Source organism: Lepidochelys olivacea (assembly GCF_965140295.1).
Source record: "Lepidochelys olivacea isolate rLepOli2 genome assembly, chromosome: 3".
Taxonomy (NCBI): domain Eukaryota; kingdom Metazoa; phylum Chordata; order Testudines; family Cheloniidae; genus Lepidochelys; species Lepidochelys olivacea.
In genome coordinates, this window is record NC_140413.1 from 13,885,478 (window position 1) to 13,911,220 (window position 25,743).

A 25,743-nucleotide genomic window follows, 5' to 3' on the forward strand; every position below is an offset into this window, starting at 1 on the left:
GGTCAGCTTTGTGGAACATTGGCAAAGAATTTTCACCTGCTCTGTGAAAGGACTGACCTTCCCAGGCCTGGCATGTGTTAGGAGAGCCAATTTCTGTTTTTGTTTTGTTTTGTTCTGTTGTTGTTGTTTGTTTTTTAAAGGCAAGAACACCACAGGTGGACTAGCTGAATTTCAGTCAGCTGTTCCCTGATTAAAGTTAGTTCTTTTTAAAGAATGCTGCACTGTGCTGATATTGTAATTTTTTTTTAAACCACGTGTTTATAAAACAGGAAGTAGGTGTGCTATATATACACACACCTCTAGAGTGGAGATAACTTCAAACACTTACAGCCCTTCCAAAGGTAGACAGACTCAGACTGGAGAAAGGTAACTAATTTTTTTTAACAGAAATTATATTGGAGAAAACACTTATTCAGCACTGTCTCACAATGGTATTTTATTGAGAATGTAAATAGTACCAAAATGTCTTTACTTTTAATTTTACACTTTTAATGCACTAATCCCACAGGGAAACTACACTAATAAATAATATTTTCTGTTTACCAGGCTACGTTCTGATCTAAATTGTGCTGGTGTAAATGAAAAATGACTCTCCTAAAAATCAGTGGAGTTAATCTGATTCCCACCATTGTAATCCAGATCCAAATCTGGCCCATCATCTCAAGGCATTTTCCATGCAAGGATCTTAAATCACTTTGCACAGTGGGTATCTATTATCCTGCTTTGCAGGTGGTTAAGCTCAGTCACTGAAAGACTGATTCTTCTCTCTCTTACATTGATTTTATGCTGATGTAATTTCAGTGGAATTACCCCTGATGTAAACCAGGGTATCTGAGCACAGGTTTTTCTCCTCTAGAGAGACTAAACAACTTGCTCCTGTGTACAGTATATTAGACTGTATATTAAATATTGCAGTGAAAAACAGGTTAATTGTATATTCTTAGTGAATGGGAAAAAAACTAAAAGACATAAATGTAAAACACATAAAAGATAGAAAATAATTTATTACAATGTAAACTGAATAAACAAACCCTACCAATGACTGGTAGTCACAAAATTATCAGAAAATTCCCAGCATTAAAAACAGGTCAGAAAAATTTCTCAGCTAGGAAAAAAATTGTGTTGGGTTGTAAAAAGGCAAATGTATGAATTTGTTTCTAACTTTGTAGTTTAATAGATTTTTTACCATTAGGAATTTTTAATGTATGATTACAATTTGCATAAAATGGCTACAATTTTCAAACCTGGGTGCCTGATGTTAGACTTCTAGCACTGGAATTTTCAAGAGCACTTAAGGCTCAGATCCCTCAAGGTGTTTAGGCACCTAACTCCATTGAAATCAATCCCATTTACTTGGTATAAAATTGTATTTGGGAGCACAAATATCTATTTAAGAATCTACCTTCAGTGCCCAGGTTTCAAAACCTTGGATAATATAGTCTGATACGGACCAATTTATTAATATGGGTGGGCTTGATTGTCAGATCTTATTGAGTGCAAATGTGTATTAATATTTTAAGTTTGTGAAACAAACATTTAATTTATTACTAAGGCTAGAAATGTTTTGTAGCCCTTAACATACATTTATCTGGGGAATTTCAAGCACTATACATTAATATCTTAGAATTAACTTTGTATCAAGCCTTGAATCATCATAAAAATTCAGCCTCCCTTGGGGGGAGGGATAGCTCAGTGGTTTGAGCATTAGCCTGCTAAACCTAGGGTTGTGAGTTCAATCCTTGAGGGGGCCATTTAGAGATCTGGGGCAAAAATTGGGGATTAGTCCTGCATTGAGCAGGGGGTTAGACTAGATGACCTCCTGAGGTCCCTTCCAACCATGATATTCTGTGATTGTCTTCTTTTTAAAAGTGAAGATAATGTATGTTCTCAGAGGGAAATCCAGACAATACCTCTGCACCCAAAGATTTCCCTCCCTCTGCAGAACTCAGACTCAGCCTGCATTATATGACAGCTTTGCCACTAGCTTTATTGGGCACCGTCTCAAACCCCTGCTGTGGTTTTCTTATGTAACAATGGGGAAGAGGCTGTCTGAGCTGGTGTGGGGGGCACATGAGCTATGCCCTGTTTGGTGCTGTGTGGGCCCTATGTAGCAAGATACATGGAGTTTGGAAGGATAGAGCATGCCCAGGCAGAGGTTCTGACAGTGTGGATCCTCTGGTCTCCCCTCAGCACAGCCAAGCTAAACTAGAGGTGCTTGAGCCTGCATGAGTGGCTCCATAAATATACCATTGGCTGGTAGGGGAGGGGACAATGTTTCCCCAGTGCCTAGACCCTGGCTACTCCGTGATGATGGAACATCTTCTCATTGCTACAACACATGGCCATATCCTGCTTGCCTCACTCATACAAACTGAAATTTTGACTTCAGTGTAGCTACTTCTGCAAATGCAGCAAGCAGAGCTTGTCCTATGAGCTGACTTTAATATTAGAAATGCACTTTAAATGAAAATAATTTAAAACCTTTGCCTCCCACTTGGTCTGGCATTTCCCATGCTACAGTCAATGGTATCACTCATGTCTGCAGTGCAGGGAACTGTAACCATCATACTGATTTTACTGTTAGTCACATCATGAAACTATGGTGTCCTATGATGGTATCCTTGCAACGGGCTTTGTTGCAAGGATAGGTTCCTGGGTTAGTGGTTCTGTTGTGTGGCGTGTGGTTGCTGGTGAGTATTTGCTTCAGGTTGGGGGGCTGTCTGTAAGCAAGGATTGGCCCGTCTCCCAAGATCTGTGAGAGTGATGGGTCGTCCTTCAAGATAGGTTGTAGATCCTTGATGATGCGTTCATCTGTTAGTCTGTATTCATCAAGGATCTACAATCTATCCTGAAGGACGACCCATCGCTCTCACAGATCTTGGGAGACAGGCCACTCCTTGCTTACAGACAATCCCCCAACCTGAAGCAAATACTCACCAGCAACCACACGCCACACAACAAAAACACTAACCCAGGAACCTATCCTTGCAACAAAGCCCGTTGCCAACTGTGTCCACATATCTATTCAGGGGACACCATCATAGGGCCTAATCACATCAGCCACACTATCAGAGGCTTGTTCACCTGCACATCTACCAATGTGATATATGCCATCATGTGCCAGCAATGCCCCTCTGCCAATGTACATTGGCCAAACTGGACAGTCTCTACATAAAAGAATAAATGGACACAAATCAGACATCAAGAATTATAACATTCAAAATCCAGTTGGAGAACACGTCAATCTCTTTGGTCACTCGATTACAGACCTAAAAGCGGCAATTCTTCAACAAAAAAACTTCAAAAACAGACTCCAACAAGAGACTGCTGAATTGGAATTAATTTGCAAACTGTATACAATTAACTTAGGCTTGAATAAAGACTGAGAGTGGATGTGTCATTTCACAAAGTAAAACTATTTCCCCATGTTTATTCCCCCACCCCCTCACTGTTCCTCACCATTCTTATCAACTGCTGGAAATGGCCCACCTTGATTATCACTACAAAAGGTCGTCCCCATCCCCGCCTGTCCCTCGCCCCCCCCCCCCCGGCTCTCCTGCTGGTAATAGCTCACCTTACCTGATCACTCTTGTTACAGTGTGTACGGTAACACCCATTGTTTCATGTTCTCTGTGTATATAAACTCTCCCCACTGTATTTTCCACTACATGAATCTGATGAAGTGAGCTGTAGCTCATGAAAGCTTTTGCTCAAATAAATTTGTTAGTCTCTAAGGTGCCACAAGTACTCCTTTTCTTTTTACCTAGTTTCTGTGTTTATACAACAGGCTGAAGCTAATATTTATTGTTATATATAATATTGCTCTATGAGCTGAAATTTTCTCTCAATTGGCTATTGTCCTATGGAAGTCACTTTATCAGCCCAAGGAACAATAGTCTGTTTTCATAATCTGGGCACTGTGAGGGCAAGCGGCATCTGCTATTTAACTCTCAACATCTGGAGCAATTTTACCCCATGAATATGTTCTGGTATCACAGTGACCTTGTACTGTGTTATCTGTTTGAAGTAACCTGGCCTTATGACCCAGTTTCAATCAAGAGTTCCAACAAATACATTGACCAACTAAAAAAGCAATAGTGCAAAAATAATCTCACCTTATGTATGGATGGATGTATTATACAAATGCACAGAGGGAATAATCCATCCATATGAAGGTGAATAGAGCTTTGTTAAATCCTGCAAAAACCACTTCTGTGAATATTCACTCCAATTCTGGTCACAACAGAAAACAAAAAACTAACAAGCACACAGACACATACACCCTTGCTTTCAGCACCATAATGCAGAAGTTATCAACCCCAAACCCAACTTCCCGGAAAAGTCTGAACGGCTGCTCTGCAGGCCTGCCATGGCAGGAACCATGGAGAAACCTGGCATAGCCAAGGAGTCAGCTGGTGTGAAAAATGAGGCTATGTTTCCTAACTTGGTAACCTGTGCTACTCATGGCACCTGTATTCAGGGTATCCCTACTCAGTACTAGAAATATATATTTTAATGTGTGAATGTAGCAGGGCTGATCAAATCCAGGAGATGGTGGGATATTAAGAGCTTGGTTTTCCTCACACAAGTTTTACCCTTGTATAATTTCACTGACTTCAGTCGCATTAGAGTGAGAGCAGAATCAGGCCCATAGAATCTAAACATGGAAAAGATTCAGCAGGCGTCATCTCGCCAGTCTCCCTACCAGTGCAAGCTAATTAAGCAATCAGGGAAAATATCTAGTAATGGGGAGACAAGGAGGGTAGAGACCTGATCTTCTTGCCTGCTTTCTGATATGACACCCTCCTCCCCTTCCCCCCCAACACATAACTAGAGCTGTGTGAGAATTTTTTGTGAAAAAAACATTGACAGAAAATGCAGTTTCCACAAAATCAACATTTTCTGCAGGAAAATATCAATTGTGCCTTAATTTTTTTTTCAGTCAGGAAAATCAAAGAAGCATTTTGTTTTTGAGTCAAGTTGACCCCAATCAAAATATTTTGCTTTGTCAAATCGAATCAAATAGTTTCATTTCAGGTCAATGCAACATTCCTCTATGTCCACTTAAGATGCTGCACTGCCTCAAGGGAGTTGTAGTTTGGGTGCTGCACACACCCATTCTCTTCTGTTGGTTGGGCTCCCTGGCTGGACTACATCTCTCATCATGTATCCCAGTCTCCCCTCTGAACTGCCATGGTGCATCATAGGAGGTGTAGTCCAGCCAGGAAGCCCAGTCCAGAGAGGAGAATCTGGATGAGACACCCTGGAACTAAAACTTCCACGAGGCACTGCAAAAGCTCAGGTGGACTCAGTTCAGTGTTGAAATAAACTAAAATGAAATGTTTCAACATTTATGAATTTTTTGTAGCTTTCTGTTCAATAAGAAATGTTGATATTCTAACTTTTCTACCCAATTTGGGGGGGCGGAATTCAAAATATCAGAACTTCCCATAGGGCAGAAATTCTGATTTATTTTTGACCAGCTCTACACCTCACCCCCCTCCCTGCTTCTTATCTCTGACTTGAGAGTTAGGGGAGGCAAGTCAAACATAATGGTTTAGGGCCAAGCTGGGAAACAGTGGGGAGTTTGAGCAATCAGCAGTGAGGAAGCAATACAGAAAAAAGGCAACTAGCAGGGCAGGAGAAGGGAGTGGAAAAACATTAACAAGGAATGGAGTCTATGTGTAAATTGGTAGAGGACTGGGTCACCTGTGGGAGGAATGAGTGTGGGGTTGATATGGGCGAGGAAGGGCAAGGAACTGAGGACTAGCATATCCATCTCAGTGCAGCATCTGTTAAAACAGCCCCTCTCTCCTGCACACAGTTGTTCAATGCTATGTTCTTTGAGAAGGGCAGTGGTGAGATCCTGATCTACTGCATCAATGAACAAAGCAGGCTCCTTTAATAAAGTGGGGAGAAGACAGGCAGAAAACTGCTGCATGTTCAAGTTATTTCAAATAAGAGAAATGGAGACAAAAGATTTTTTCCCATTAAAATGTTAGAACCCAAGTTGCCTTCATCCCAAATCACCCCATCTTGCTCCAGAAATATATTCCACAAACAAAAATGCTGCTTCTGCAAGTGCACCAAAAGCTTTGACAGAAAAGAGACTAAATGACACGGTGTTTATTTTTTCACAGAGATGGGTTTGCTAACTGTGATCGTGTGCCTTGCTGCACTGCACCAAGCTGTTGGACAGGTATGTACCTTTATTTCTATGCAGAGGAATAGGAATGGACTGAGTTTTGTACTAAGCCACCTCCAAAATAGTTAGTTGCCTGGAGTTCCATAAGTACAGATGGTATTTGACCACCAGTACCCATTACCTCAGCATGTGTTCTAAGCATTTCCACATTTTCCCCTTCAAAGAATCCACCCTTGTTTATGTAAATATTCACCACTAGTAAGGTCTGCTTCTCCTCTCACACTAGTCTTATACTGGTGTAATTCCACTGAGTTCAATGGAATTATATCTAATTTAAACTGGTGCAAGCAAGAGGAGAATCAAACTTTGTTGGTATGGAAATGCTGGTGCTGTGGTGATTCCATTATTTTCTGGAACTCCTTCCTGGCACTTTGCCATCCTAATGGAAACAAGTGGAAAAGCAGGTGGTTTAGTGCTGGCTGTTTCTAAAGGCACTGCTTGTTCACAGAGGACAGACACTTCATAGCTATTCACATACAGAGCACCTTCATTTATCTGAATCTCCGCTATCCAAAACTCCCTGTTGTCCATGTCCCCTGACATGTCCTCTGACACCTATTAATTACATTGGAAATTCCCACAATGATCTGAAACATCATTTGCATGCATTCAGCATCCTCCTGATATTCAACTCCAATTCTATTTTGTTCAATAAAACTGTTTTCTAATCACAGATTAAACAAAAAAATGCAGGCCACAATGAGATCCATAGCAAACTGGGTTCATTCATTGCTCTTTTGTTACCTGCACTGTCCCTTCAGGAATAGAATACTTTTTTTCCCTTTAAAACGTTTTTCTTTCTTTGAAACTGATGTAGACAGATGCACACAGGATCTCCATTGACATCAGCAGCTACAGAACAAATCTCTGATTGCTCTGATCTCAGTGCTATATACTAAATACTGTACAGTAGAGATTATGAGAATTAAGGGTCCCATTTTGGGATATTTCAATTCAAAAACGTGTAAAGTTCCAGTTTTCCAACATCTTTTAAAATTAAATTTCTGATACTTCTCCCTATTAGTTGTGAGCCATACTCTTCTCTTCACTGATATACTGACAACAAACCTTTCCCTGGCATGTCATAAGTTGGTTTCACTCTAAAGCCATTTAACTTAAATGCCAGGAATCCACTGAGTGCTGATCCAGACATGAGCTTTTCCAAAGTAGGGAAGTGTTTGGGCCCCAGCAGCTTGTTCAGCCCATTCTAGAGACAGAGGCTAGTTGCAAAGTTTAATATTGGATCGACATCCGTGCTTTCCAAACATTCAGGGATGTTTGGATCTGGGGATGTTGTTCAGGCCCATCTCTGCATTCCCAAAGCCAGCTCTCAGATTGAGAGGGTCAATTGAACAGGAACGGGAGAGGGGCAGGGCTTCAGTGGCTGAAGGAATAAGAGGGAATTCACCAGCAGATAAAAACAAAATGGGTCACCACTGACTGGTGAAGTAGAAGGGGAGGGATCAGCAAGATGGGGACCACTGAAAATAGCATGCTAAGGGAATGGGAGGGATGACGCTAACCAGTGGGAGTGGCAGACAGAGGTGACTAGATGGATGGTATAGAAGTATCAGTGGAAAGGAGCAGTGTAAAGCAGCCAGGGAAATTGCAATGAGCAAAGAGGAGCAGGGAGTTGATGAACTGGTTGAATGGAAGGGAAAGCCAGAAAAGCCAGGAAAGCGGGAGGTAGAAGAAGCCAAATATATGCATATTAGGATGGACAGTGGGAGGGGGCAGAGTCAGAAGAGATTGACTGGGGTACCAAGAGACAGCTAGGGAGTTTGGGTACCTACTGACTGGGGAAGCAGAAGGGAAGGCACTAAATGGAGGAGTGGGGGGCTGAATGCTGCGAGATGGGTTTTCTGCTACTCACTAAAAAGGAGAGCCATTTACTGACAGTGCTCCATAACCCAAGGGTATGCTTCCAACACCAGTGAGAGCCAGTTAAACAAATCCTAAGAACATGATGAGTACAGTATAATCATGGCTGCATATACCATAGTAAGCCACAGGAACTTTCTCACTTGGGTGTGAATTTATTAGTGTGAGGATTAAGGTGACTAAACTATAAATGTTTGGCTCTGTTATGGGGTTTTTACTTCATAGGTCACAAAGCACCTTGTAAAGGGAGGAATTTCAGGAAAGTTTCATTATCCCCATTTTATAGATGGGGGTTGGGACTGGCACTTTAACAAAGGAGCTGGCTCTTGCAACTCTTTCCCCTTTGGGAGGAGCCCAACCAGTAGGAAGAGAAGTAGGGTATATACCAGGAGAGCAATCCTTTTGCCTGCTGTTCAAACAGCTGTGGTGAGAGAGGAGGCGGAGACACAGATTGGGTTCCTTCCACTCTAAGTCTATTCCCTGGAGATGGCTCCAGTGGCTCAGCTTCCCATACCTTCTTTGGGAAGCCACATTAGATAGGCACCCCCAGCACCCGCTCGGGTGGTTGGAGAAGCCAGAGGGCATGTCTACACTACAAACTTAAGTCTACTTCAGTTAAGTTGACATCCAGCTGCCACAGTAATTAAGTCGGTAGTGCATGTCCACACCACATGGCTTATGTCAGTGGAGCATGTCCTCACTAGCAGTGCTGGCATCGATGCAGAGAGCAGTGCACTGGGGGTAGCTATCCCACAGTGCAACACACCACAGGGGTTTTTGGGAAGGGCCTGCAATGCCTCCATGGCACCAAAACATTCTCTCTCTCCGGGGGGACTGGGAACATGGCTTCAACACTTTCTCCCTCCTTTCCCTGATTTCAGCTGGAACCCATAATATTTCATGCCTTTTTTCCAAAAGACTGGCATAGCCATGCATAGGCCATATCCCAAGAAGCATGGACCCCACTCAGTTGTGCACCGTTGTTGCAAGCATTACAAACACCACGCTCCTTATCCTGCAATATTTCCAAAGCCGCGGGGCGGAACATTGCAGTGTCTTTCAAGCAGCCCTGCAGGAAGTTGTAGAACAAAACAATTCCCGGGTGCTGCTGGTAGCTGTGCGGCAGCTGAACACAGGTGAGCGCCGTTTCTGGTCCCGAGAAACACCCACTGATTGGTGGGATTATGCAGTTATGGGATGAGCAGCAATGGCGGCAGAAGTTCCATATGCACAAGGCTACTTTCCAGGAACTGTGTGCAGAGCTCTCCTCAGCCCTGTAGTGCAGTGACACTGAAGTTAAATCTGCTCTGACAGTGGAGAAGCGAGTGATGATCACTGTGTGGAAAGTTGCAATGCCAGACTGCTACCGGTCAGTGGGGAATCAATTTGGAGTTGGTAAATCCACTGTGAGGCTGTTGTCATCCAAGTATGCAGGGCCACTAATTGCCTTTTGCTCAGAAGGGTTGTGACTGTTCTCAGTGGTAGTAGATGACAGAACGAGGAGTAATGGTCTCAAGTTGCAGTGGGGGAGGTTTAGGTTGGATATTAGGAAAAACTTTTTCACTAGGAGGGCGGTGAAGCACTGGAATGCATTACCTAGGGAGGAATCTCCTTCCTTAGAAGTTTTTAAGGTCAGGCTTGACAAAGCCCTGGCTGGGATGATTTAGTTGGGGATTGGTCCTGCTTTGAGCAAGGGGTTGGACTAGATGACCTCCTGAGGTCCCTTCCAACCCTGATATTCTATGAATCATCAAACAGTGGTTGTTAAAATAGTCAACTGGGATCATAGGTTAATGCATTGAGTGTGGTGGGATTTGGCAAACAAAAATGAGACGAAACTTTCCCTGTGATTTTCATTTTAGAATCCAGGTCTGGGTTTTTCTGAGTTGTCCAATTTAAATGAGAATAACCAAAAGATGATCGTTGACAAGCACAATGACCTTCGGCGAGGGGTGAATCCCACTGCCAGAAACATGCTGAAGATGGTAAGCTACGTGGTATTGCTGTTCCTATAGATCTGAAATGTTTCCCATCGTCACAGAGTGGCAGACTTGGCCGTCAGAATCCTTTCCATGATAAGGTGCAACTTTCCTGCTAAGCTGTGGGAATGTAAGTAGAGTGGGAGAGAAGCATGTCCTTGTGGTTGGCCATTGGCCTAGGCACTGGTAGGCCAGGATCTGCTCCTGCTCTGCTGCAAGTCAATTACAGAGGAATTTTTTCAAAACTACTGAAGTGACTTAGAAGCCCAAATGCTATTGAAAATCCTACCCTTAACCTCTGTGCCTCAGTTTTCCCATCTACTGAACTGAATTAATAATATTCACCTACCTCCAAGGATCACCGGGAATCTTACATCAATAGCATTTCTAAATTGCTTTGAGATCTTTGAATGGAAGGAGCTCTAGGAGAGAAATTCCCATTCTTGTGCAGGAGTCTAGTACATGGGCTCTGCACCATTTATGTCCCATTTAAGCCCTCAAAATAAGGCCTGAGTGGTGCCTAGGCCTGGAATAGCAGATGCTGTCCCTCCAGGCCCCTTTGCAGGGATTTCCAGCTCCTGGATCTTTGTGTGCTGGAACTGTGCAAAAAAGGTTTGCCTCAACATATTTCTAATGTACAATACAGGTTTCCTGTCCTTTATGACTGCCAAACCATTATTAAAGCAGATTGGAAACTGGTTTACTGACCTTTCCATTGGTCCAAACATTGCTACCATCACAAACCATGGCACTTTTCAGGGCTAGGCTCTAAACTATAGAGATTTTGGTTTATTCATTCATGGTGACAAGAGGGTCACCTCTTAGGCTCTGGGGCTGAGGATTTTTCATTTAAGGGAACAATCCACTTCAAATAGGCAGAAGAAATCTTCAGGACATTATAACATTCAGGATCCCCAGCTAGTATAAACCAGCCTAGCTACAGTGACTTCCATGGGCCTATTCTGACTGACACCCCTTGAATAGCCAGGCCATAATCTCCAGATCTGTATTTAGTTCTACATTCACTATTGCGGGTTGGTTTTACCAAAAGGTAAATATGATGTCTCTCCTTGTTTTCTTGAGTTTTGGAGTCCCGAAGCTGCGGACAATGCTCAGAGATGGGCAGATCAGTGTAAAATGTCCATCAGTCCTAGAAGTGAGAGAGTTGTCAATGGTAAGTGAAGAGTAACTATAAATTATGAATGATTGAAATAACCATCTGGAGACTTACAGGTACAACCATATTACTGCAAAAGTGTTATTTTAGCAGAGCAGGAGCACTGATATGGGACAGGTTGAGATTTCACTTCCAAATCCATATAGTTAGGGGCCAACAATGCAATAAAGGAAAAAATCCACCTGAGTTGAAACTTGACACACACAATCTCCTCCAGAGAGTGAATGTTTTCTTCACCATGGAAAAAATTGGTTCAAACTTTTTTTTCCTTCCCATTTGCCCCCACCAAAATCCATGGGGGAAAAAACCCAGACATCTTCTATGGACCAGGGGGAGGAATCCATTAATTCTGTGTGCCATGTCTTGACTGTTGAGACATGAACCCTAATCTCTTTGGGAAAGTGACTGTCTCTTACTATGTCATTAGAGTGCCTAGCACAACTAAACCCTAATCTCTGTTAGGGCCTTTAAATGCTATTGTAATACAAATAATTAGTAAAGTGGGTCTTAGAGTGAGGCACAAGCTTTGAGTGAGTCTCCTGCACAGGAATGAATTTTACAAAGAAATTTGCACAGGTGGTATGTACACCATAATCAGCTATTGGGGGGGGGAGACTATTTTCATCTAATATTTAATGGTAGCCTGTTAATCCAAGAACAGATGGTATCTTTTAACTAGAAATCAGTGTTATTATTTTTAATCTGCCCTTTTCATCTAGTATTTTAATGAGATGCTTCTAGTTTAAAAAGTCTGCAAATGAACATCTCTGGGCATACAGTGTCTGCCCCAAAGCCTATGGAAGTTAATGGGACACTTTCTATTGTCTTCACTGGGGTTGGATCAGGTCAATAATTCCCTTCTTAGAGGTACAGGCTTATAGGTACTGCTTTGTTCAGACTGGAAATAAGGTGTAAATTTTCAAGTGAGGTTAATTAACCATTGGTACAATGTACCAAAAATTGTGGTGGATTTCCCATTTCTGGACATTTTTAATCAAGATGAAATGTTTTTTTCTAAATGATCTGTTCTAATTCAAACAGGAATTACTGTGGGGAAGTTCTTTGGCCTGTGCTATACAGGAGGTCAGACTGGCTGATCACAATGGTCCCTTCTGGCCTTGGAATTGATGACTCTCTGAATAGAGACAATGCACAGGGTGGAAATCTGGTGGTTAACTTAACTGTAGGGTGTAACTCACATCTCCTCCACTATTCCTACAGTCTCTCTAGTTGTCCTCATGCTGTCTTGAAACTGCCTCATTTCTATTTTCAGATGTCCTCTGTGGTGAAAATATATTACAGGCAACTTATCCGCTCCCTTGGTCTGATGCAATCCAATCCTGGTATAAGCAAGTGGCTAATTTCAAATATGGTACTGGAGCAATCAATAACAATGCCCCTATTGGTGGCTACACTCAGGTATGGGGATTAATGACAAATTTCCAACAAATGAAATATTGTTTTAGGAAGAAAAGTGATACCAGTCTGGAAATAAAATATATTTATCTGAACACCCATGTGTCTCCATCAAAGTCAATGGAAAAGTGTCTGTGTAATTAAGGAAAGTTAGGAGACTACACCTCTAGAAACTTATCATTACTGTTATCTGTCATTCACTGCCTGATCCAAAGTCCACTGAACTAATTCAGAGTCTTTCCATTTACTTCAAAGGGCACTGGATCAGATATTTAATAAGATATATTCCAGCGGAAAATTATGATATTTTTCTTCTTCCCAAAATGGGACCAAATGTCAACGTATCTTAAATTACTAATAATATACTAAATTGTGGAATGACCATTTCTGAAAAATGTTGATTTGGAAATGTCAAAGCAACATATTTCAAAGCATTGATTAGAAACAAAACATTTCTTTTCTTGTCTGAAAAATCATACAGGTGCTCTACAAAAGGTGGTTGGTCACATGGTTCAGGCTCTTCCTTCTCCCAGCTGCTAAATTGCATTTTTTTAAAAGCTAAATATACAGAAATATTTCCTTGATATTACTTTTCCATGTAAGCAGTTGCTACAGTTCCCAGAGGGATGTTATGGTTTTATGAACTGAAGGGCTGCTGCTCTGTGAGACCATGAAGGGGATCTCAGACAATCCATGAATGAAATGAAACCTTGCTGATTGAGTGTACTTATTTTCATGCCTGCAGGTGGTTTGGTATCGTTCTTACCAGATTGGATGTGGAGTTGCCTACTGTCCTCAGAATAGGTTCCAGTTCTTTTATGTTTGCCAGTACTGTCCCGCGTACGTACCAATATATATTTCCTTTAAGTTGAAACACTCTGTAAGATGTTTTGAAACCTTCCAGGTAGGGCTGTCAATTACCTGCCGTTAACGCATGCGATTAACGCACCGCACAATTAACGCACGGATTTTTTTAAACGCGCATTAATGGCAAACCCTCATGAGCTGCTCCGAAGAACCTGTCTGGTCAGGCGCAGTAATGCAAGCCGCTACCAGAGGGTGGGAAGAGAAGAGGCTACAGAAAATAATGTAGGTCTCATCCCCGCATTTTTTAAGTAGAAGCAGGACGGCCAGGCGCTCGCCAGACTCATAGGGTGACCAGACAGTAAATGTGAAAAATCAAGACGGGGGTGGGGCGGGAGGGGGTAATAGGAGCCTATATAAGAAAAAAGACCCAAATATCGGGACTGTCCCTATAAAATCGGGACATCTGGTCACCCTATGCCAGGGCCACCCCCCACCCCTTGCAGGGTTCACCCGAGCCACCCTCCCCATGCCTATCTCCTCCCCACCCTGTGCTGCCAACATCTGGGGCTGCCCCCACTCCCCCAGAACTCCACACTGCCCATGGTGGGGTCTCCCCCTCCCAGCCCTGTGCCGCCTGCAGCTGGGGCTGACCCCTCCCCCACGTGCCACCCAGGGCTGGGACTGACCTCCATCCCGAGCTCAGGGGTTGACCCCCACCCCAGAGCCCTGTGTCGCCCATAGCTTAGGCTGAACCCTCCCCACAGCTTCTCACTGCCCATGGCTGGGGCTCAATCGCCCCATAGTGCTGCGCTGCCCCGGCTGAGCCTGATCCCCACCCCCAAGCGTCGCACCTCCCCCGACTGAGGCTTATTTCCCCCCTGCCCCATCTCTGTGCCACCCAGGGGTCAGTTCTGAAGCCAGCACTGCTCTCCAGCAGCAAATGTCTCTGCTTTCCTGTGGGCGGGCAGGGCTGCCTTCAGCTGACCTGCAGGCAGCATCCGCCTCTCTCCACTCTGCCTTGCCTCCGGGACAAATGACCCGTTTTGGCGAAGAAGTAGGGACAGCCGGGACAGAGCTGAAAAAGGGACGTATCGTCACCCTAGCCAGCCCAGGCCCTATTGTTCCCGGCTGGCCCCTCACTCCCGGGACCAACCCCCCTGCATCGTGCCCCATTGCCCCTAGCCAGTCGCTCGCTCTGGGGGTACCCCATAGAGAACGTGGGCCTGGCGAGCTCAGCCTCCTTGCACCAGCCTCTCCTCTCCTGAGTATGGTGAGCCCCTGAGGTAAAAGCCACCCTCCCTTGCAAGCAAGGGCCCACTCAGCTGAAGGGAGCTCAGCTAGCTCAGTAAAAGGAGGAGAGCCCAGTACCAGAAACCACTCTTCCAGAAGTAGCAGCAAGACACCTCCCTCCCTCTCCTCCTGCCCAAGTGATTGCTTGCTCCTCCCCGTTGTCAGCCCCTGTCCTACCAGACCCTCCTCCTGCACAAGTCGTTGCTTCCTTCCCCCCTCTGCTGTCCTCCCCCAACACTGAATGCTTGTTTGTCTGAGCGACTGGCTGAACTAGAAGTAGGACTGAGCGGACTTGTAGGCACCAAAGTTTTATATTGTTTTATGGTTACGTGCAGTTGTTCTTTTTTACATAATTCTACATTTGTGAGTTCAACATTCATGATAAAGAGATTGCACTACAGTACTTCAATGAGGTGAACTGAAGTTTCTTTTTTACAGTGCAAATGTTTGCAATCAAAAATAAATATAAAGTGAGCACTGTATTCTGTGCTGTAATTGAAATCAAAATATTTGAAAATGTAGAAAACATCCAAAAATATTTAAATAAATGGTATTCTATTATTGTTTAACAGCACGATTAATCATGATTAATTTTTTTAACTGCTTGACAGCCCTACTTCTAAGGTATCTACATGACTAAAAACTGGGAAACAAGGAAGCAGGTGCATGCTCAGATAGTGGCTCCTAGAATTGAAATATCCTAGAAATATCCTATTTCAATTGGGTAAAAATTTGCAAGCATCGATGTTCTCAACACTTTTCGATACAAAGGGAGTGAAACTAAAACAGTCCTGCACTGATGTTGGGTCACATTGTTAATATTTATTTTATCGAATGTTGAAATGAAAGCCTACGTTTAAGTGCCTTGCAGAACAGGTTTGGGCAGTTGAATCGGAGCTCAAGCGCTCAGACATTCATGCAAAGCAAACAGGAGAGGGCCACAAACATCCTCAAAAGCAAGTTTTGATTTAGTTGTAAATGAATATTCAGAGGGAGAGAGGGTATTTTAATATTTGTATACCTCTAATACTGACCTACCTCAAAGGGGTGCTATAAGGGTTATTTCATTACTGCCCAAAACATATCTGGAACTCTTTGGATGGAAGATGCAGAGGATTAATTGTGTTACTGTATATTCTATACAAGGGCCGAATTATTATATTGAATTTAAAAAAATTATAATCACGGAAATGTATGTCTTTCTTTCCTTTCAAATAGAACATCCTCTATCCAAAGCATAATTTGAACTAAAACAGGATTGTTTAGAAGGAGGTTTCCCATACAATCTATGGAATGAGTTCTACGTTATACAGTATGTTAACTTTATTTTAAAGGGATATATTATGTTTGGGTTGCTTTTTAATTTCAGAGGAAACAATGTAGCAGACTTATCTAAACCATACAAACAGGGACCAACGTGTGGCGATTGCCCTGATGCCTGTGACCGAGGACTCTGCAGTAAGTTAATGGTCTTTTGTTCTTTCCAAATCTTTCCTGAAGAAATAAATAATGCTAGATTACCTTGGATAGTAACTAAGGTTAAGATTTTCTCACAGTTATTTTTAATAAACGTCACAGGCAGGTGACAGGCAACAAACAAAAATCACAGGAGCCCCTGACCTCTTTGTGACTTTACTAAAAATAACCAGGGGGCAGAGCTAGGTGGGGTGGAGGAATGACAGCTGGAGTCCCATGGAGAAGACTGACAGGCTGAGCCCCCCAGCCACTGGGGCGGGCACAGCCCCAGCTCCAGCGGCCACAGCCATGGGGGGGGTCGCACAGCCCCCAGCTCCTGAGCTGGCGGCAGCTGTGGGGCAGGGGCACATAATCCCAGGTTCAACCCCAGCCATAGCCACTCAGGCTCACAGCCCCAGCTGCAGCCATGGGGGGGATGGGGAGAGTCACACGGCCCTGGGAAGCCACGAGGGGGGGAGGGGGGGCTGACCCTGGCTGCAGCCCCCACTGCAAGCTGCAGGGTCCTGGTTCCGGCCCCAGTTGCAGGGCAGGGGTGCACAGTCCTTCCTCCAGGCCCAGCTTCAGCCGCTGACAGCTGAAGCCGAAGAAGACAGGGAGGTCCGGTAAAGTCACGGAATCCGTGACTGATGTGACCTTCCTGACTGAATCATAGCCTTAAGAATAACATTGTGATGAGAGTTCTGTCAAGAGAGTCCTCATCCCTTTGAAATCTGTTGTTTACTCAACTCTTTCACAATAATCCCTTAGAAACTTAAAACAGACACTTATACAACTTTCCCCTGCTTTTCCTCAAACTGTACGATAAAATCCTCTGGTATCTCTCAACGATATAAGTGCTATTTTGGGCAATATTTAATAAATCAGAGTCACATTAAAACAGTCAGGGGTAAAGTAAATCCCATCAGCGCTGTCATAGCGTTAGACATGCATCAGTGATCTGTGTAATCTAGGTAGTGCTAGAAGTGCCCTCTGTTGGAGACCTCCGTACTAAGTATTCAATCTAAAGTTTTTCAGCCCCATACACTTGGGGACACAGACACCCAATACACACACAAGCTGGTGGGTTACACATATGCACAGAGCTCTGCATATGCATTGGAGCTTTGCAGGCCTCAGTTAAGTGTGAGCAAAAGTGTGTATATGGTTAAGTGTGCAAATAGTTTCACCTTCCGGTTTGCATTCACCCCCCTCCCACCCTAGTCTCTGAAACTGAGAGAAAGAATAATTCTCTACTTCACTGTACTTTGTTGTGGGTCTTAATTTATTAAAGCTTAAAGAACACTTTGAGATCTTCAGAGGAAAGGTGCTTATTATTATACCAACAATGATTTGTGTTCAGAACAATAAATTCCTAACAAAAATGAAAATAAACTGTCCTATTCTTGGTACAACCTTACAGTTCAGTCCTTTTGTATCTCTACTAACTTCAGTTGATTTGTACAATGGTTGATTTTGGCTTGTTACACTGTATGATATGGCTGATCTTCTGTTTCAAAGTGATATTCAGTGAATGCCAGTGACTAAATTCTACCGTGGCCTGAGCACAACTTTGATTCTACTTTCACTTACATCAGTGTAAATCCATTGAAGGTAGTTTAACTGAGCTCAGAATGCGGCCCAGCAGGTTAAAAACAGAGAGGCAAACAAGACTACATAGGTTTATGAAGACAATGGATTGAAAAATACATTTTGAAAGGAAAACAATTAACTGATTTAGGACTGACTTATCCTTTTATCATCTAACTCTGTTTACCATTTGGTTTATTTCAGCCAACCCTTGCAAGTATATGGATAAATACACAAACTGTGCCACCTTAAAAGACCTCTTTGGCTGTAATCATTCTGTGGTGAAGGAAAGTTGTCATGCTTCCTGCAAATGCACCACTGAAATAAAATAATATCCTGCTATCCATCACTTTCTCTTCCTTGAGATTGTTTTATTTGAAAGAGAAAAGAACCAAGGATAAAACAAAACAAAACAATTCTCAATGTTTTCATAACCGCTTGAATTCTGGGTAAAACGATGAAGTTCCGCTCTGCATTATGTGTTATATGTCCTGAATATTGTTCAGTAATTGAAACTATTTCCATAATTACTTTAGATTATTCAAAAATCTTATTTTAGCTATTAATGGGCATAGGTCTATTGCAGGAACGGGTGGGTGAGGTTCTGTGGCCTGCAATGTGCATGATGATCATGATGGGTCCCTTCTGGTCTGAAAGTCTAAATGAGTCTACTTCAGAGCATGGAACTCCTGCTGAATTTTATTCTTAAACAGGAAATAGAGTCATAATCTACTTGACTATTTTTTTGTATTGCACATTAAATTTCACTTGATTTGCCACTGACCTTTGATTATAAAATGAATGTAATCCTGCTAAATAAAAGCATTGTTTAACTCCATCATTGCAAAGTAATTCTTGCCTGTAATTCTTTGCCACAATGAAGGTAATATTTCACAAAGAATTTAAGCCAAAGAATGCTTTCAGTTAAACTTTACTTATGCAAATTACCTCTCCTTCATAAGAGCAACTGATTCACCGAAAAGATTATGTGAAGCCATTGAAAAAATAGCAAACAGGACAAATACATATATTACTCACATACATTTAATTATAATAATAATAATAATCAGACATCCACGTTTCATGTTCTTCCTGCACCTCCTAACTATATTGTAGTTGATCATTAGATGGCGCTAGTGTTACACCTGAGCAATGGTTACAGACCTACATATGGGTATTAAACACGTTGTATTAAAGTATGAAAGGTTTCAGAGTAACAGCCATGTTAGTCTGTATTCGCAAAAAGAAAAGGAGTACTTGTGGCACCTTAGAGACTAACCAATTAGCTGTAGCTCACGAAAGCTTATGCTCAAATAAATTGGTTAGTCTCTAAGGTGCCACAAGTACTCCTTTTCTTTTTAAAGTATGAAGTATTCCAAAATTCTAATATCCATTACTACTGAGGGTCTGATGCCTGATACGCAGGGTGTGTTGCAGTGCAGTGATTTGTATTTTGATGAGAGAGCAGTGTATAGTAAGATGAGGGGCGGTTATTTAGATTCTGCTGTGATTAGCTCCTTCCAATTGGAAATTTCCGCCATATCTCACATTCTTCGAGTGCTATGGGAGCTGCATGAGTTCTGAAAAGGGGGCACAGAGGAGATAAAATTAAGTTATTCCACCCTCCTTTTCCAGAGTACATCTGTACAGCCAAGATCAGGGATGTGCATTGACTTTGCCCATTGTTAGATCAAGTTTAAGCTCAGGCCCTGGGCCGCTGATGTGCCTTATAAGCTGTCCAAGCTGGTATGGAGAGGGCCTTGGCCCCATATCCACCTTACCCTCATCTAGGAAACTAGCACTTGCAAGCTCCCTAGAATGGGACAATGTTTGTGCTCCTCTACAAAATCTAGCTGAGATCTTAGTCCCCATCACCATAATACCCAAGAACCTCACATTCCCTTGAGGTCAAGAAATATCACTGTCCCCTTTTTAACAATGGGGAACTGAAGGCTAGACAAACTTGTAGCCCAATTCTATGGCCATTGAATTCAATGAGACCCCTTCTATTGGCTTCAGTGGGAGAGGCTCAAGTTTAAGACACTAAACCAAGGCCACAAAGTAAGGCTGAGATGAGGTTGGGAATTGAACAGTGGTCTCCCAAGCCACAGATCAATGCCTTAATCTCAAGACCATTTTTCCATACAATGGCTGAGCCACATACAGACAAACAAGAAGTAAGCCCTTCTTGTAAAATGTTGCTCTGACAATAAAATGGATGCCAGAGAAATATAATCCCCATGCTAAGTAACATTTTCTACTACAGAAAGGAGATAAGCACCACATTGAAACCCAAGACAAAAATCAAACCAATAGATGGTGAAAGGATTTTTGTCTGTTTGAAGGAACTCGACCCTTAGGTTTGACTTACATCACTGTGGGTCAGGAGCAACTCCACTGACCTCAACTGAATTAAAACCAATGTAAGTGAGAGCCACCTTCTCTGATAAGAGGCCAAGACTTTCAAAAGCAAATAGTGATTTGGAGTGCCTCAGTGTTTGGCACCCCCCTTCTGTTCCCTCAACAGGTTTTAATTATCAGAAAAACTGAACACCTATCCTCTAAAAAATCAGACCCCTTCAACGTGACTCAAATTGGACACCCAACGACTGATACACCCAAAATTGCTAGTCACTTTTGAAAATGCTGGCCAGAATCTAAGACTAATAGCTTAAATCTGATAGCAGATTTTTCCATCCTGCTCGTTTTAAGGGATAAGGGGAACATCGGGTCCAGTCATATGAAAAATCTCATCCCAACGTGATCAGAAATCATCCCCAAGGGGTGAGGAGTAAGACACGACACTTAACACCATCCACTTTTTATGTCAAAGACAGAAGAAGAGACTTGATCATTAAAACAAAAGCACACATGGAAATGTACTGAGACTTAATTACAGACTTGCAGAAAGCTGGATAGTGGGAACAAGAAAGGGATATTCACCCCACATAGTCTGTTCAACCCAAAACAGAGAGAAATTACATTGGTCCCAATCTAATCATCTTTACTCAGTTACTCCCCTGCTCAGCTTACCACATGCTACTGAGTAGAGCTTTTGGTAGGGTACAATACCGAAGATATTCATCGATTTTAAGGCCAGAAAGGACCATTATTAGTTCATCAAGCCTGACCTCCTGTACCACACTCTGACAAACCCTGAAACAGGCAGGAAAGGCTTAAACACCAGACATAGACTCGATTAGCTCTGCTCTGCTCCACCTGTGCTGGGCATAAGGCCTGGGAGATGGACTTAAAAGGAGGGAAGGCCACTAGTTGGGGCCTGATGGGGAAGGAGAGCAGACAGGCTGCTCCTGTGTGGGCCAAGAAACATGGCTGGGTCTAGGAGCTCTCTGAAGATTGCAGCCTGCCAGAGCTCCTGTGTAGAAGGGTGGGCCTGACCTAGATTCATTGGCCTGTTAAGATCCAGGAGCCTATTAAGTGTTAGGACAGGCTGTTGCAGCTGGGGGCCTGCCTGCCAGGAAGGGGATTAAGAGCTGAGCTGGGCTGGGGTCAAGATTATGTTTGTCTGGTGTCTCGGTTGGTTTTTGACTGAGGGACTCAGTTAATCTGGAAGGGGTTGAATTCTCTGCAGCAACTTGGCTGGAGGGCTAAGCCACATCTCCAGTGCAAGTGGGCTGAAGACTATGTAGGGAAACTGAGGCAGATCTTCTGTATCAGCACTCCAGGAAGGGGCACATTAGGATGGCATCTCTGCTACACACTCACCACAGAATTTTGTTATTCCTGTACGGAACTCAATAACCTGTGACTGACTAAAGCATGTCACCCAGAAAGGCACCTTGTCTTGATTTGAAATAGGGTGGAATACAAAATATGGCTGGTAAGTAGGAAGCGTTCTCTCTTTCCCCACCTCTGTTCATATGTACTACCTCTGAGACTGTACATTTACCAGTAGGATCCCTGGTAGGGAGCTGGGTAGGATAACGGTTATGTGTAGGATGTACCACATGCTTCCCAGCTCATAGATCCATAGATACTAAGGTCAGAAGGAACCATTATGATCATCTAGTCTGACCTCCTGCACAACGCAGGCCACAGAATTTCACCCATCCACTCCTGCGAAAAACCTTACCTATGTCTGAGCTATTGAAGTCCTCAAATCGTGGTTTAAAGACTTCAAGGAGCAGAGAATCCTCCAGCAAGTGACCCGTGCCCCATGCTACAGAGGAAGGCGAAAAACCTCCAGGGCCTCTTCCAATCTGCCCTGGAGGAAAATTCCTTCCCAACCCCAAATATGACGATCAGCTAAACCCTGAGCATATGGGCATGATTCACCATTACAGACAATTCTTGCCTGGGTAACTCAGACCCCACCCCAGCTAACATCCCATCACAGGCCATTAGGCCTATTTACCATGAATATTTAATTACCAAAATCATGTTATCCCATCATACCATCTCCTCCATAAACTTATCGAGTTTAATCTTAAAGCCAAATAGATCTTTTGCCCCCACTGCTTCCCTTGGAAAGCTATTCCAAAACTTCACTCCACTGATGGTTAGAAACCTTCATCTAATTTCAAGTCTAAACTTCCTAGTGACCAGTTTATATCCATTTGTTCTTGTGTCCACATTGGTACTGAGCTTAAATAATTCCTCTCCCTCTACGGTATTTATCCCTCTGATATATTTAAAGAGAGCAATCATATCTCCCCCTCAACCTTCTTTTAGTTAGGCTAAACAAGCCAAGCTCCTTGAGTTTCCTTTCATAAGACAAGTTTTCCATTCCTCGGATCATCCTAGTAGCCCTTCTCTGTACCTGTTCCAGTTTGAATTCATCCTTCTTAAACATGGGAGACCAGAACTGCACACAGTATTCCAGGTGAGGTCTCACCAGTGCCTTGTATAACAGTACTAAAACCTCCTTATCCCTACTGGAAATACCTTGCCTGATGCATCCCAAGACCGCATTAGCTTTTTTCATGGCCATATCACATTGGCGGCTCATAGTCATCCTATGATCAACCAATACTCCAAGGTCCTTCTCCTCCTCTGTTACTACTCATCGATGTGTCCCCAGCTTATAACTAAAATTCTTGTTATTAATCCCTAAATGCATAACCTTACACTTCTCACTATTAAATTTCATCCTATTACTATTACTCCAGTTTACAAGGTCATCCAGATCCTCCTGCATGATATCCCGGTCCTTCTTTAAATTGGCAATACCTCCCAGCTTTGTATCATCCGCAAACTTTATTAGCACACTCCCACTTCTTGTGCCGAGGTCAGTAATAAAAAGATTAAATAAGATTGGTCCCAAAACTGATCCTTGAGGAACTCCACTGGCAACCTCCCTCCAGCCTGACAGTTCACCTTTCAGTAGGACCCATTGTAGTCTCCCCTTTAACCAATTCCTTATCCACCTTTCAATTTTCATATTGATCCCCATCTTTTCCAATTTAACTAATAATTCCCCATGTGGCACGGTATCCAACGCCTTACTGAAATCTAGGTAAATTAGATCCACTGCATTTCCTTTGTCTAAAAAAATCTGTTACTTTCTCAAAGAAGGAGATCAGGTTGGTTTGGCACGATCTACCTTTTGTAAAACCATGTTGTATTTTACCCCATTTACTATTGACTTCAATGTCCTTAACTACTTTCTCCTTCAAAATTTTTTCCAAGACCTTGCATACTACAGATGCCTATAGTTACCTGGATCACGTTTTTTCCCTTTCTTAAAAATAGGAACTATGTTAGCAATTCTCCAATCATACGGTACAACCCCTGAGTTTACAGATTCATTAAAAATTCTTGCTAATGGGTTTGCAATTTCGGGTGCCAATTCCTTTAATATTCTTGGATGAAGATTATCTGGGCCCCCCGATTTAGTCCCATTAAGCTGTTCGAGTTTCGTTTCTACCTCAGATATGGTAATATCTACCTCCATATCTTCATTCCCATTGTCATGCTACCATTATCCCTAAGATCCTCTTTAGCCTTATTAAAGACTGAGGCAAAGTATTTGTTTAGATATTGGGCCATGCCTAGATTATCCTTGACCTCCACTCCATCCTCAGTGTTTAGCAGTCCCACTTCTTCTTTCTTTGTTTTCTTCTTATTTATATGGCTAGAACCTTTTACTATTGGTTTTAATTCCCTTTGCAAGGTCCAACTCTACTTGACTTTTAGCCTGTCTCACTTTATCCCTACATGTTCTGACCTCAATAAGATAGCTTTCCTTGCTGATCCCTCCCATCTTCCACTCCCTGTATGCTTTCTGCTTTTTCTTAATCACCTCTCTGAGATGCTTGTTAATCCAGCTTGGTCTACAACTCCTGCCTATGAATTTTTTCCCCTTTCTTGGGATGCAGGCTTCCGATAGCTTCTGCAGCTTTGATTTAAAGTAATCCCAGGCCTCCTCTACCTTTAGATCCATAAGTTCTTCAGTCCAATCCACTTCCCTAACTAATTTCCTTAATTTTTGAAAGTCAGCCCTTTTGAAATCAAAAACCCTAGTTGCAGATTTTTTTTTTTTTTTAAAAAAAGGAGTCCTTGTGGCACCTTAGAGACTAACCAATTTATTTGAGCATGAGCTTTCGTGAGCTACAGCATCCGATGCATCCGATGAAGTGAGCTGTAGCTCACGAAAGCTCATGCTCAAATAAATTGGTTAGTCTCTAAGGTGCCACAAGTACTCCTTTTCTTTTTGCGAATACAGACTAACGCGGCTGTTACTCTGAAACCAGATTTATTTTTGTTAATCCTTCCGTTCAGTTTGAACTGAATTAGCTCATGATCACTTGAACCAAGATTGTCCCCTATAACCATTTCTTCTATGAGGTCCTCACTACTCACCAAAACCAAATCTAAAATGGCATCCCCTCTAGTCGGTTCAGCAACTACTTGCTGAAGGAATCCATCAGCTATCGCATCTAGGAAAATCTGAGCCCTATTATTATTACTAGCACTCGTCCTCCAGTCTATATCTGGGAAGTTAAAGTCTCCCATGATCACACAGTTTCCATTAGCATTTACTTCATTAAAAACATTAAAAAGGGCTCTATCCATATGCAAATTAGATCCCGGCGATCTATAGAACACCCCAAGCACTATCCCAGGGGAGGCTCTAATAGTTTTCTTCCCCAATGTAATTTTTGCCCAGACGGACTCTGTCTTATCCATTCCATCACTTCTTATTTCTTTACATTCTACCTCATCATTGAGATACAATGCTACTCCACCACCTTTACCTTTATTTCGGTCTTTCCTAAACAGCACATACCCCTCAATACCTGTAGTCCAGTCATGACTACTATTCCACCATGTTTCTCTTACCCCTATAATATCTGCACCAGTAGCTCTAGTTCCTCCATTTTGTTACCTAGGCTTCTCACATCTTAATTTTTGCGGTTTGGCCTCACTCACATTCTGTACCCTATTAGGCACGGTCATTCTACAGCCAGTATAACCTATTAGACTGCTATCCACACTGCCCTTCCTCCTTATATACATTCTTCTACCCACGGCTGTATCCTTTCTTACTTCGTTTTCTTCCCTCTCCATGCTAAAATCCAGCGTGGAGATTACCTGGACATCTCCCAACCATCTCCCCCAAATTCCTAGTTTAAATCTCTCTTAATCAGTTGTGCCAGCCTCCATCCTAGAAGTCTATTTCCTTCCCTACTCAGATGAAGTCCATCCCGAGAGAACTGTCCTCTGTCCATGAATGCCTCCCAGTGGCCATACGTCCCAAAGCCCTCCTTATAGCACCACTGCCTGAGCCATCTGTTGATAGTCATAATCTCGTCACACCTTTGTTGCCATTCTCTAGGAACAGGCAGAGTCCTACTAAAGACCACCTGAGCCTCGATTTCCGTAAGTGTCTTCCCCAGCCTAGCATAGTCTCCCTTAATACTTTCCAGCGAGAATCTAGCCGTATCATTTGTTCCCACATGAAGGATAATTAGGGGATTCTTTCC

General features: G+C 42.8%; 1 protein-coding gene across 1 annotated transcript; it reads left to right on the forward strand.

Moving 5' to 3' along the window:
* The first annotated feature begins 282 nt into the window (after positions 1-282).
* LOC311517685 (serotriflin-like) lies at positions 283-18,635 on the forward strand. The gene is made up of 8 exons (XM_084622743.1): positions 283-366; positions 6,141-6,199; positions 9,949-10,071; positions 11,149-11,239; positions 12,516-12,661; positions 13,404-13,498; positions 16,125-16,213; positions 18,002-18,635. The coding sequence occupies exons 2-8, from the start codon at positions 6,143-6,145 to the stop codon at positions 18,127-18,129; spliced, it is 729 nt and encodes a 242-aa protein (XP_084478869.1). The 5' UTR covers positions 283-366; positions 6,141-6,142; the 3' UTR covers positions 18,130-18,635.
* Positions 18,636-25,743: the final 7,108 nt, after the last annotated feature.

Excerpts from the sequence above, each read along its gene's own strand:
- LOC311517685 (XM_084622743.1), top strand. The coding sequence starts at position 6,143 with ATGGGTTTGCTAACTGTGATCGTGTGCCTTGCTGCACTGCACCAAGCT. Across the intron at positions 10,072-11,148 it reads CCAGAAACATGCTGAAGATG|TTTTGGAGTCCCGAAGCTGC; the intron begins GTAAGCTACGTG and ends TGTTTTCTTGAG. Across the intron at positions 12,662-13,403 it reads CTATTGGTGGCTACACTCAG|GTGGTTTGGTATCGTTCTTA; the intron begins GTATGGGGATTA and ends TCATGCCTGCAG.